This window comes from Protopterus annectens, chromosome 7.part0 (assembly GCF_019279795.1).
Source record: "Protopterus annectens isolate FY-2018-M chromosome 7.part0, PAN1.0, whole genome shotgun sequence".
Taxonomy (NCBI): Eukaryota; Metazoa; Chordata; order Ceratodontiformes; family Protopteridae; genus Protopterus; species Protopterus annectens.
Window position 1 is genome coordinate 1958959162 of NC_056739.1, and position 12784 is coordinate 1958971945.

At 45.8% G+C, this 12784-nt stretch overlaps 1 protein-coding gene across 3 annotated transcripts in view; it reads right to left on the reverse strand.

Annotated features, from left to right (window-relative positions):
• CHD2 (chromodomain helicase DNA binding protein 2) overlaps positions 1–12784 on the reverse strand; it is a 3702317-nt gene that overhangs the window by 3306413 nt on the left and 383120 nt on the right. For all 3 annotated transcript variants that reach the window (XM_044078379.1, XM_044078380.1, XM_044078378.1), the window contains exon 3: positions 11964–12025. In XM_044078379.1, the coding sequence (XP_043934314.1) occupies positions 11964–12025 (62 nt within the window). The remainder of the gene's footprint in view (positions 1–11963; positions 12026–12784) is intronic.

Consider the following 12784-nt stretch of genomic DNA (forward strand, 5'->3'; position numbering starts at 1 on the left):
ATACCTTGGTGAACACCCTGAGGGCTGAGGTGAGACCGAAGGGAAAAACCCTGAACTGATAATGACTGGCTCCTAGCCGGAAGCGGAGAAACCTCCTGGATAGTTTGTCCAACAAAATGTGGTAATATGCATCCCTGAGGTCTATCGAGCACATCCAGTCTCTCTCCCGCAACAGGGGGAGAATGGATTGAAGGGTGACCATCCGGAACTTTTCTTTGGTTACTGACAGGTTCAGGAGGGAGAGATCGAGGATTGGCCTTAGGTCCCCCGTCTTTTTTTAGCACCAAAAAGAACCTGGAGTAGTAACCTGATCCAAACTGGTCTGGGGGGACGCGTTGGATGGCTCTTTTTCCTAAGAGCTGCTGAATTTCCGCAGTTGTAGCCTCCCTCTGATCGGGTGGGACGTCGGGAAGGCGTTTGGGTTGGTGAGGGATGTGTGAGAAAAGGGCATCTGGTATCCTCTGGATATGATGCGAAGCACCCAGCGGTCTGTTGTGATGGACTCCCAAGCTGCCAGGCGCCTCGAAAAACATTCCCCGACTGCCTCCAGAGAGGAGCAGTCGGGCAACCCCTCAGGGTTGTTGAGTAGGCCGGTCAGAGAAAGCTTCTCTGGACCCACCATTCCTCGGGCCCCCTCTGTCTCTAGGGTGGCGTCCACCCTGTCCTCCTCTGCCACGGAAGGACTGGGGATCCGGAGCGGACTGGGATTGTTGCGACTTCCGGAACCACATCTTCTTCTGTCCCTTTTGGTTCTTGGAGAAGGACCTCTGGGGAGCAGAGAAGCGGACTCTGACGGCAGACGTCTTCCCGTCCTTTTTGCTCTGGACCAAAGTCTCACGAACGGTCTTGCCAAACAGGGCAGAACCATCGAAAGGGGCATTCGCAAATGACGCCTTGAAGGGTTCCGCGAAATCACAATGCCAGAGCAGGCCTGACGTCGCATGATGAGGCCTGCTCCGCTGACTCTAGCGGCTCCCTCTGTGGCGTGGGACAACAGCCGCATAGAAGTGTTAGATATGGACCTGAGAGTGGCCATCCGAGTGGAGTACAACCATTTGTCCTCCATCGACATGGACTCCGGGGGTGACGCAGCATACTCTTTGATAAGGTCCCGCTGCAGTCGAATAACATGTGCCATGTAATTCAGAGACCTCACCGAGAAGGTTGCTGAACTAAAAGCCCGCTTCCCTAAACGGTCCATCAAACGGGACTCCATGCTTGGTGGATGGACCGAGGGACTCTCCTGAGCTAATTCCCGCTTGGTGGCCGCTGCCACCAACATGGCATCTACGGGGGGACCCTTGCTCCAATGGGACATCTCGGAGGGCGGACTAAGGATCTTGTCCGGGTGTTTGGGGACTGGCTCCACAGTGTCTGGCTCCTTCCACGCCCTAGTGGTAATAAGGTCCACTAAGGGGTCGGGTAGAGGGGACACCCAAGAGGTAGATGGGCCTGCTTTGAATGCCTCCAGGAACACGGATTCGTCCGAGGAAGCCTTGGGGGCAGACCACACCCCTCTTATCCTGAGCATTTCCATGATGTCTCCGAAGGAGACATCCTCGGGGGGTGACCTAGGGGAGCCTTTCCCTTCATCCAAATCCGTGTCATCAGTCAAGGACTCGGGGGAGTCCACGTGCCTCCTCTTGCAGTTTCGCTTGTGAGGGACGTCCGCGGGGGGGGGGGGGGGCTGTCCGAGGACATCTCACCAGCCACATCCTGTTCCAAGGGAACGACCTGGGACATCGAAGCAGGCTGTCCCTGGGGCCGGGTGATGGAAGCCGGACCCAACAGAGAGGGAGAGCGGGGCGAAGCCAAAGCAAGGACCGGGGGCCTGGAAGCACTCGACAGTCCCCTCTCCACCACATCGAAAGCAGAGGGAGAGCTGCTCTCTCTGGGATCCAAGAGCAGACCCTCGCTCGGATCCGATGGACGGATCGGGGTCGGCGCCGAAGCCATCAGATCCGACAGACCAGTGTGCTCCAACCTAGATGGAGCCAAAGACACACTGATTCCCTCGGATCTGACGCTCAGCCCACGGCTCCGAGAGCCCGGATCAAACAAAAACGGACCAGACAGGCTCGAGAGAAGAGTCGGAGCCGAAGTACCCGATACTGTCGGAGCCGACCCACCTCCGGCTCCAAGGTTGCTGGTCTCCGAAGGCTCTGAACCCGGGAAGCAGGTCAGAGAAGGAGCTATCGGGGCAAAGAAAGGTGTCGAGCCCCCCCCCCCCCCGAGGGGAGGGGGGAGGCAGGAGCACTCCCATCTGCATCTGCAGTTGGTCCTGGAGAAACCTTTGCATCATCCGGTCCAAATCTGCGTCTGAAAGGCTGCGAGTCGATCTCGACGAGGCCACCGAGGCTGGCCAGGAATGCCGCCTCGATGACCTCGACAGAGATCGGGTCTCCTCCTCCTCGGGGCCCGGTGAGAAGTACGGAGACCGGATCAGAGAAGGGAGAGACCGCGAAGCCTTGGAGGGAGAAGACCGCTTAGCTGGGGGGGGGGCCCCCCAAAGCGGAGGCCTCGGCCCGCCGCTCGTGGTGCCTTCTCCTTCCTTTTTTCTTTCCTGGCCTCCCTCTCCTCCGGAGCTGCAGCGGGTGTTTGAGTCCCAACCGGAGAGAGAGAGGCAGGAGTGGCCGCCGCTGAAGCCAGAGAGGAGGCCACAGAAGCACCAGAGGCCGAAGTCCTGCTAGGATCAGCTTCGACCTCCAGTCCTTCAGTGCCGTGGGGTTGAATGCCACGCAGATGGAACACCCAGAGGAAAGGTGTTCAACCCCAAGGCACCGCACACACCGAGTATGGCCATCCACTGGGGAGAGCTTATGGCCACACTCGGTGCACTTGGAAAAGATGGGTTTTGGGGCCTCAGACATCTTAAAAAAAAAAAAAAAAAACCACTCGTTAGGCCCCAAACACACAGAAGCTACGACCAGCGAAGGGGAGGGAGGGTAAGTTTAACTAAAAAGGTGTAAACTAGGGTAGTTTTAGCCAAAAAAAAAAGGGAACCTGACCACAACACACACTCGTACACTTAAGGGGATAATAAAAATTTTAAAAACTCTCACAAAAAACCCTATGACACCAGGAGCTCGAAAACCTAGCTGCTGACAAGAAGCACGGCAAACTAGATCTGAGGTCAGTCAGGGTTGGCAGGGGATTATGGGTGAAGGGGAGGAGCTAGGAGCTCGGATCTAAGCTATGAAAGATTGCCGGCTCGGATCCGAGGTTGGATCAGATTCCCAAAGGTTGTTGACAAATGAAGTCAACTACTTCAGATCTGAGTTTTTGAAGGGTAATTCCTATGGAACTTGGGAAAGGAGAAAAACAGGTGGTACTTGGGGATATGAGAAAAAAGTACAGTTTTGTACCTACCATAAATGTAGATGTCCGACAGGAATGCATCTGCAGTCCTTACAAATGGGTTGTCCTGTCGTCAGGCAGCCCTTCGGTCGGCCGGATTCCAAAGTCTGGGTCTGGCTTCGGCTGGTGTCGCACTTCACCCGACGTCATCGCTGCAGTTTTTCGGGTATAAAGGCATCAGCCGACGCCATTTTCCTCAGTGTTTCTTGCCCCAGATGCCAGGTGCCCTCTTGGATGGCTAAATTTGGATAAATGCCAATGTTTCCAAATAGTAGAGAGCAAACACATAAAATAAGCATGTATGTACATATATACAAACAAATACACCATAATAGATCCCCCCCAAGCTAGCTGAAGGATGGCAAATACCCTAGGAGTACCACAGAGGGGGAAGGTGAGTGGGTAATCCTGACTGCAGATGCATTCCTATCGGACATCTACATTTATGGTAGGTACAAAACTGTACTATGTCCTTCAAGGATGCATCTGCAGTCCTTACAAATGGGTAGAAAACCATAGCTAAACTAGGGGAGGAGGAAAAAAGGAGAGATTATGGTGTAGTTAGGATCCCTTGCAAAACAGCAGTGGCAAAACCTGCTCGGGATCTAGAGTATAAAGGTAAATTGTAATGCTTGGCAAATGTATGCACGGAGGTCCAGGTAGCAGCCTCTATAATGTCCTTGGTAGCCACTCCTCGTAAGAAAGCTGTGGTAGTGGCTGTAGCCCTTGTGGAGTGAGGCCTGATGTTCTCTGGAGTTTTCTTTCCATGGTAGGAGTAACAAAATCTAATGCAATTTCCTATCCATTTGGAGATTGTCTGTTTTGAAATTGGTTTTCCTTCCTTTCCTGTTGCATATGCTACCAGAAGCTGGTCAGTTTTTCTATTGGACTTGGTCCTGTCCAGGTAGTAGCGTAATTGTCTATGTACATCCAAGGTGTGCAACAGTCTTTCTCCCCTGTTCTGTGGGTTGGGGAATAATGTAGGTAGGTGGATAGCCTGATTTAAGGATACTCTGGAGACCACCTTAGGCATAAAAGTAGGATTTGTTCTCATGGACACTATCTTGATGGAAGATCAGGAAGGGCTGTACTGCCATTAATGCCTGTAGCTCAGAGACCCTTCTTGCTGAAGTGATTGCCAGCAGGAAAGCAGTTTTCCATGATAAGTATTGTAATCCTGCTGTTGCTGCTGGTTCGAAAGGAGGGAGTGTCAATTTTTCTAGCACAAAGTTCAAGTCCCATGCTGGCAATGGTGGCTTCCTAGGTGGTTTTACATTTTTAATTCCTCTCAGAAACTGCCTGAGCAGAGGATGTGAGAAGACTGGAGGATCCAAGTCGTATTCTGCTGAAATAGCTGATGCATGAATCTTAATGGAAGAATAGGACAGGCCTTTGTGGAAGAGCTCTGCCAAGTATTCCAGGATGTTGGCTAGGTTTACCAGTGACACATTTTCTCCTTTTGCAGTACTCCAAATGAGATATCTTTTCCATTTTGCTGAATAATTTTTCCTTGTTGAGGGTCTGCGAGCCTCCAAGATAATGTCTTTAACCCTTTGGGATAAAACTGGGTTAATTGGTCTTATGCAATGTTCCAGGCAGTCAGCTGCAGTGTTTTCAGGTTTGGATGCAGGGTGTTGTAGTTGTTCTGTGTTAACAGCAAGGGAACTAGGGGCAGGGGCCATATTTGTTCCCGAGACATGCTCCTCAGTAATGGGTACCAATGTTGTCTTGGCCAGTCTGGAGCTATCAGAATGATCCTTGGACGGTCCTCTTTGATCTTCAATAGCACCTTGTGCATCAAAGGAAGTGGTGGGAATGCATATGCTGTCAGGTTTTTCCAACTGAAAGATAGGGAGTCCACCTTCCAAGCAAGTGGGTGGTACGTCCTTGTGCAGAATTTCTTTAGTTGGTGATTGAGTGGGGATGCAAATAAGTCTACTTCTGGGAGTCCCCATTTTCTCGTAATGGTTTTGAAGATGTCCGGATGCAGCATCCATTCGTGGGCATTCGTGGTAGTTCTGCTTAGTTTGTCTGCTAGAATGTTTTCTTTTCCTGGTACAAAAATTGCTTGTAACTGAATGTTGTAGCTCAGGGCCACATTCCAGAGGTCCATTGCCATCCGGCATAGAGGGCACGAGTGTGTGCCTCCCTGTTTGTTGATGTACCACATAACTGTGGTGTTGTCTGTCCTTATCAACAGTTGACCTTGTTGAAGAAATGGTCTGAATGTCTGAATTGCCAGTTTTACTGCCAGCATTTCCTTTTGATTTATGTGTAGGAGTAGCTGGTCTTGAGATCATAAACCTTGTATACACTTGTCCAGCATGTGGGCCCCCCAACCGAGGTCTGAGGCGTCCATTGTGATGGTTTGGCTGGGTTGAGTGTTGTGGAAGGGCAGTCCTTTGTCTGATTGACAGGCCTGAGCCCACCATTGGAATTCTTGCTTCAGGCATGGAATTATTGGAATTTGGGTTTCTAGGCTGTGCTTGTGCTGAGACCATAAATTTCTTAGGTACCACTGTAACTTTCTCATATGCAGTCTGGCATGTGGAACCAATATTATGCAGGATGCCATGAAACCCAAGGCTTGCAGGACTTTTCTTGCTGTTAGATGGTTCTGCTTTGTTAATGCCAAGAAGTAGAGAGGAGTTGCTCCTGTTTTTCTACTGTTAGGAATGCCATTTGTTTCGCTGTGTCCAGCTCTGCACCCAAAAAGGTTATCCTTTGGGATGATATCAGCCTTGACTTTTTTATATTGACTGTATATCCCAGGGCTTGTAGTAGGTAAATGACCCTTTTCAAGTCTTCTGCTAGCTTGTTTTTGTTGTCCGCTTGTATCAGGCAGTCGTCCAGGTAAGGGTAGATTTGGATTCCCTGAAGCCTGCAATGAGCAATTACTGATGCCAGGCATTTCGTGAACACTCTGGGCAGTAGATAAGCCAAAGGGCAATGCTGAGAATTGATAATGCTCTGATCCTGCAAGAAATCTGAGGTATCTTCTGCAATTTGGTCGTATGGGGACGTGCAGGTATGCCTCCTTGAGATCTAGAGTTACCAGCCAAGACTCCTTGCCCAGCATGGGAAGAAGCTGCTGTAGGGTCAGCATTTTGAATTTTGGAACAATGAGGAATGTGTTTAAAGCGGACAGGTCGAGAATAGGTCTCCATTTGCTTTCTTTTCTTGGTACCAGGAAGAGTCTGGAGTAAAATCCCTGTCCTTGCTCCATAGATGGTACCTTTTCCACAGCTCTCATCCTTAATAATTGAGTTATTTGTTTTAGAGCTTCTGCCTTTTGATTTGGAGGTCGGTTTGGCATTCCTCTCTTCCCTGGTAGAGTATGGAAGTGAAACCTGTAACCTTGGTCTATTGTCTGCAAAATCCACTTGTCTCTTGTGATGTAATGCCAGTTTACTGAAAATAAGGCTAGCTTCCCGCCTAAGGGTGCTTCTAGTTGTTCCCTGGTAGGCGGTGCCAGAGCCAAGTCACTGTGATTGTCCTGTAGTAGTGGTGGTGGCTGTGTCTGTGACTGTACCTCGCTGGTTGTTACGCTGCCACTGGCGTCCCCTGAAGGCACCCCTGGATTGACTTCTGCCTCTTGAACACCTATTTCTGCCTCTCTGAGCTCTGGAGGAGTCTGGAAAGGACCAATTCTTGGAGGGCCAATTCCTGCTAAACCTTGGAGGTTGGACCTGTAAGAAATCTTTCACTGTTTGGACAGATTTTGCCTTCTCTTCCATCTTCTTCAGCACCTGTTGTGCAGGAGAGCCAAACAAATTGATCTTGTCCATAGGAGCATCTAGTAGTTTTGATTTGACATGGTCTGGTAAGGCCTGCTCTTTTAACCATGCATGCCTTCTGATAACTGTGCCAGTCATGGCTGATCTAAAGGAAGCCTCCAGTGCATCATAGCCGCATTTTAAGGAATGGTTACTGACTTGCTGTATGTTATGTACCATTTCCTGAACAGATTTTTTGTCTAATGATTCATCTGAGGACAGCTTTTTGGTTAACTGGTCTAGCATAAATTCTTGATACTGGATCATGTGAAACTGACAGTTCAAGGCCCTAGCTGAAAGAGTAGCAGAAGTGTAAACTTTTTTACCCCATCTCTCTAAGGACCTGGATTCCCTTTCAGAGGGGAGGGGGTTTTTGGCAGAGGTAGCTGCTACAGCCTTAGGTCCCTGGGAGATAGTCTTGGGATCTGCAAAAGGAGCCTTATACAAATGGTAATGAGTGACCGGGACCCTGTAGTACCTATCGGGCTTAGCAGGGGCTGGAGGTAGAGAATCAGGAGCAGTACAAGCATCATTAAATGCATCATCTACAACAGAAAGGACTGGAGGTATGGCTAAAGGCCTATGTTGTGGTAAATGCAGAAAAGTTCTAAGCCTCTTTCTGGAGTCTGAAAAATCCTGGCCCTGCCACTGAAATTGTTCCCTCATAGCATGCAAGGTTTCCCCAAAGGAAAATTCCTCAGGCGGAGAGGCAGAAGGAATGGACTCTTCAGCATCAGAGTCTTCATAAAAGGAGAAAGGAGCCTCTGGAGGGTTTGTATTATCTGAATCATCAGAGGAGTAATCTGTAGAAACTGGCTCAGGGGGCTCTGCTCTAGGCCTCTTCTCTGGAGGTGGGTGAAAAGCCCTGTCTGGTTGAGGTTGGGATCCCCGGATTAAAGAAATGAGATCCTCTGCTAGACTAAGCATTTGTGAACTAGAGCTAGGCCTGTGAGAGGGGGTCTTAACAGGCACAGATTTAGTAGTTTTAGCTGCTTTAGCCCTGGCAAAGGCCTTAATGGACATGGTTGCAGGTGGCCTAGCAGCTCCACGTGCAGCGGTTGAAATATCCAAGGGAATAGTGTCAGATAATTCCTGAGAAACTGCAAGAGCAGGTGGGATTTCAGAAGCCGATTCCACCGGGTTGGAAGAGGCCTCGGTAGGAGGTAAGTTTTCGGCTGAAGGAAGAACCGCTTGCTCGGTTTCAGCCGAAACCGAGACACTCGTGGTTGGCTTAACGGACCTCGAGTGTCGGTCCTTTTCTTTGCGCTTTTTAGTTATTTGCGTAGTCGGAGGATCCGACGGCATAATGTAAGCAAAATCGGAGCCGAAAAACTCCTCAGCAAATTCCGACCGACATCTAAGCATCCGCCGGTTAAAAGAAGCACAGGCTAGACAAGCTGCTACGTCGTGGTCTGGGCCTAAACAAGGTAACCAGTAAGAGTGGAAATCTTTATGAGGTATTTGTTTCCCACAAGTTAAACAGTTATTCACTTTTTCTGACATCGGCTGAGGCAAGAAAGAGTCCCCAACGGGGTACTTAGCTTTTTAGGAGTGTAGTAGAAGTATTCGGTAGTAGTAATCTCTGGTTCTGACCGACCGGCACTTGCGAACAGCTTCTGCTTCGGGCACCACACGGCAAGAAAAACTGAGGAAAATGGCGTCGGCTGATGCCTTTATACCCGAATAACTGCAGCTATGACGTCGGGTGAAGTGCGACACCAGCCGAGGCCAGACCCAGACTTTGGAATCCGGCCGACCAAAGGGCTGCCTGACGACAGGACAACCCATTTGTAAGGACTGCAGATGCATCCTTGAAGGACATCTGTGCTATTCTAGCAAGTTTATAAGAGCAATATTTCAAGTCCATCGCTCAATGTGTGTGTGTGTGTGTGTGTGTGTGTGTGTGTGTGTGTGTGTGTGTGTGTGTGTGTGTGTGGGCGCGCACGTGTGTGTGTGTGGTAGAGTGGCCATTATTTTTCAAAAGCTACAGGGAGCCACTGCAGAGGGGTTCAAGAGCCACATGCGGATCCAGAGCTGCAGGTTGCACACCCCCGAGTTAGGCTACAAGCAGTAAATGCACTCCATGTGGGCGTCAGAGGAATCTTCCACCCACAGAAGTGCACTTTTTAAACTCTAAAGGTTTTTGATCAGCCTTAATGAAAGAACAGAAAGAAAAAGGAAGTTTTTTTTTTTTCTAAACAGGGAAGAGAGGAAACTCTGAGAAAAATGTGAAAAACTAGAAAGAAAGAACACAGGAAGCCATCACTAAAGGATTAAATATTAAAGAAATAAATAAATAGTACTAGGTAGGAAAAACAAAACAAAACAAAAAAAGAGAGACTTACACCCAGTAACTAGAAGAAGCTCAAAACAAAACGGAACGCTGATAACTTGAAGTGAGACAAATGAGATCTGCGGTATTCTGGGGAAGAGGGACAATACAGGTAGGGGGGAAGGAGCTCGAGTCAGGAAACTCAAGATGGGGAAAAAAGCAGCCTGTCATTTCAGAAGATCGGAACCGATATTCACAGGTAAATTAAATAAAGTGGACAACATCAGATTAAAGGGATTTCCTGGCAATTTAATCGTATCATTATGAGAACCCTAAAGCAGTACTTAGGAGAGCTTATCCCTTAAATATACGAGGCAAATGGGTACGAGACACACCTGTCCCCTTCTCCATTATTATTTGCAATTCAAAAACTGGAGAAATTAGCCCCTTTTGCAGATGATTTGATTATCTGCTTAACAGATCAAGACCACTATATTTCCAAATTACTTAATTTGATCATGGAATTTACATGAATTTGTGTCCGTCTGTATTTTATGATTTGTACAAGACTTCTTGCAATTTTCGGGTCACTATGAGACGCTTGTGAATTTGGATCATGAGGGACATTAAAAATTCTCCCAAAGAAATGTGGGCCCCCTAAAAAAGACAACAGTCTCCTTAATTAAAAATACAGAATGCCACACCAATAGATCTGGATTTAAAACAAAGTGTGTGTTACTTATTTATTACTCTCATTTATAAATAAGCGCGAGTTCTCCATATTTTGTGAGGAAAGATTTATCTATGACCCAGATGTAAATTACTGGAAAGTGTTACAAAAATAAGTTAATTTTATAAGAGAACGAAAAGCATCAAGAATCAGTTGGTAGAAGCTAACTTTACTCAATGTGTAGGGAGGCTTGGATGTGCCTAATTTGCACTATTGTGTTACTTCAAAACCTAAACTGCAACTTAAAATAGAAAAATATGGTGCTTTGCCAAAAACAAAAATAGGGAAGAGGTACAAAATTCAATATATAGTCAAAAGGGAATACAATTTAAAAAAATTAGTTTCAAGGGGCTATTTATACAAAAATATGCTACCTCTTAAATATCAAGATATACTTTCCACAGAAATATGAGGTATGGATTATAAAACTCTCTCAGTTTAAACCTGACATGGATACTGCCTTTTTGACTTGCTAGTGAGTTGAGTCAGAACAAAATAATACACTGGGAACAAATTAGATTAGCTCAGAGGGTACTAATTGGCAAGAGTTTCCTGATAGATATAAAGCAAACCAAAAAGAAGAGAGGGAACTACTACATATACTACAATAACAATATTGAGGAAAGGTTGCTATAGTGTCCAGAGGTAATGAAGTTACTAGTTGATGCAAGGTTGCCTGAGGCAAACCATATATAAAAAAAAGGTTATGTAAAAAGTTTACAAACAGGAAAATAAAAGAACAGTGGCAAGACATCTGATAGATTCATGGAGTTATTACTAAACCAAGGGAATTTAGAATACCTGCATGAAGTGCCTCCACAAATATTTTTACAGACCAGAGAAATTCCAAGTGTTTTCAGGGATAAATACAACTTGTTGGAGATATAAAGCCAACCAAAGAGGAGACTGGCAACATACATTCTGGAATTTACCTGGATTACAAATTTAAAGATGATTTACATACTCGAACAGATTCATGGATATGAAAGTTTGTTGAAGGAAACAAATTTCTACTCAAAACTGGTAGTTTCACTAGAGGAACTCGGGCAAACTAACGCTTCAATGGGTCTTATGATACGAGTAGCTAAAAAGTAATGAACTGTAAAAGTAGCAAATAAACCTGCATTTAGAGAGCTTACTGATGTTGTGAATATTTTAACAGCCCATGAGCTGCAAATACAAGGACAAAGTTAAATTTCTCAAAGATAAATGGTTATGGGATTTCCATGTTCTGAAGTTTGTTAAACATTCTCAGAGTTTTAATAGAAGAATAAGTTTGAAGTAGTTGTTATTTATAATTTTGCTCAGTCTGACAGACGGGGTATTGTGAATAGAGAATATATGAAATAGCAAATTAAAGAATGTTTAACTGCAAACCTTGGTACTGGACTGGGTTTAATATATTCAAGAAAACTATGGAAGAATTAGAAATACACACTGGAATTGACAATGTGTTAGTAATGCACCATACATGTGGACTGCTCAGTTTGTACTGTTCTTTCACTCTGATGTTGAAAAATAAAAGTAAAAAAATTCTGGTCAAAGCCAAACATAATGGAGGGGGGCAGCAAAGACCCCCAAAGCAAGAACAGCTTTTAAATATTAAACATTACTTACTCTTACAGGTTTTGCATCATAATGCACTTTCTGAACAACAAGCAGTATGAAACTAATGTCTGACTTCACTGGCTGGAATATAATCCTCTACAATTTACCAGAAACTCAAACTTTAGATGGGGCAGGACAAAAACATGAGGCAAAAATCAGCAACAGTTGAGAGGTATAATTTACAACCATAAAAACAACGCTCGAAATGTCAATCAATCACCTTCTTTTAGGGTGATTCCGTCCTTGTTTCTTTGCATTTCCACTTTCAGAGTCACTGCTTCCCTGAAAGAAAACAAAAAAAGAAATAACGTGGTTAAAAAAATAGCCAAAACAAATTAATGGTTTGGAAACTAACAGAAATACATCTCTATACAAAAATAACCATCCACATCCTCCCCTCTTTAAGTAGCTTTTATTTCTAACTGCATTTTTCCAGTTAAATTGACATTCGATCATTTTCCAATAATTTTATTCTACTCAAGGTTATGGTCAATATTTTCAATTTCTATTCAAGTAAATGACAAATGTGTGCATTCTAGAAGGAACACTAACTCGCAAACAATCCTTGTGGATAAATCAAGCTAACTAAAATGTATGACTCATTTAGAAATGTGACCAAACATGGGCATTACTCTTTTGAACAACCACTCTGCACAAAAACACTAAGATTAATATACACTTGTCACAGTATGAAATGAAAAAAAAAAAAAAAACAAAGTAATTGCTAAAGGGCCAAAAGATTATTGCAGAATTTCATTCAGCAAGTGGAAAACATGTTGCAATAAAAGTCGTCCACAGAGGAGATACTGCAGCAAAAGTTCCAAAAAATGAACTAGAGGCTTTTAACGTCCCCAGCCATCAAAGAAATACATGCATCAGTCACCTGGGAGAGGGGTTAAGGACATACACACTCAGTATGCTCTCAAAATAATGTAGGCTGCTAACAGAGGAAAACGTGCCATGCAACTGTTCAGCAAGGGAACAACTGAGGTCTATTCTGCAACACAAACGACTCAAGTCTGAGTTGAGAGTAAAAGCCAT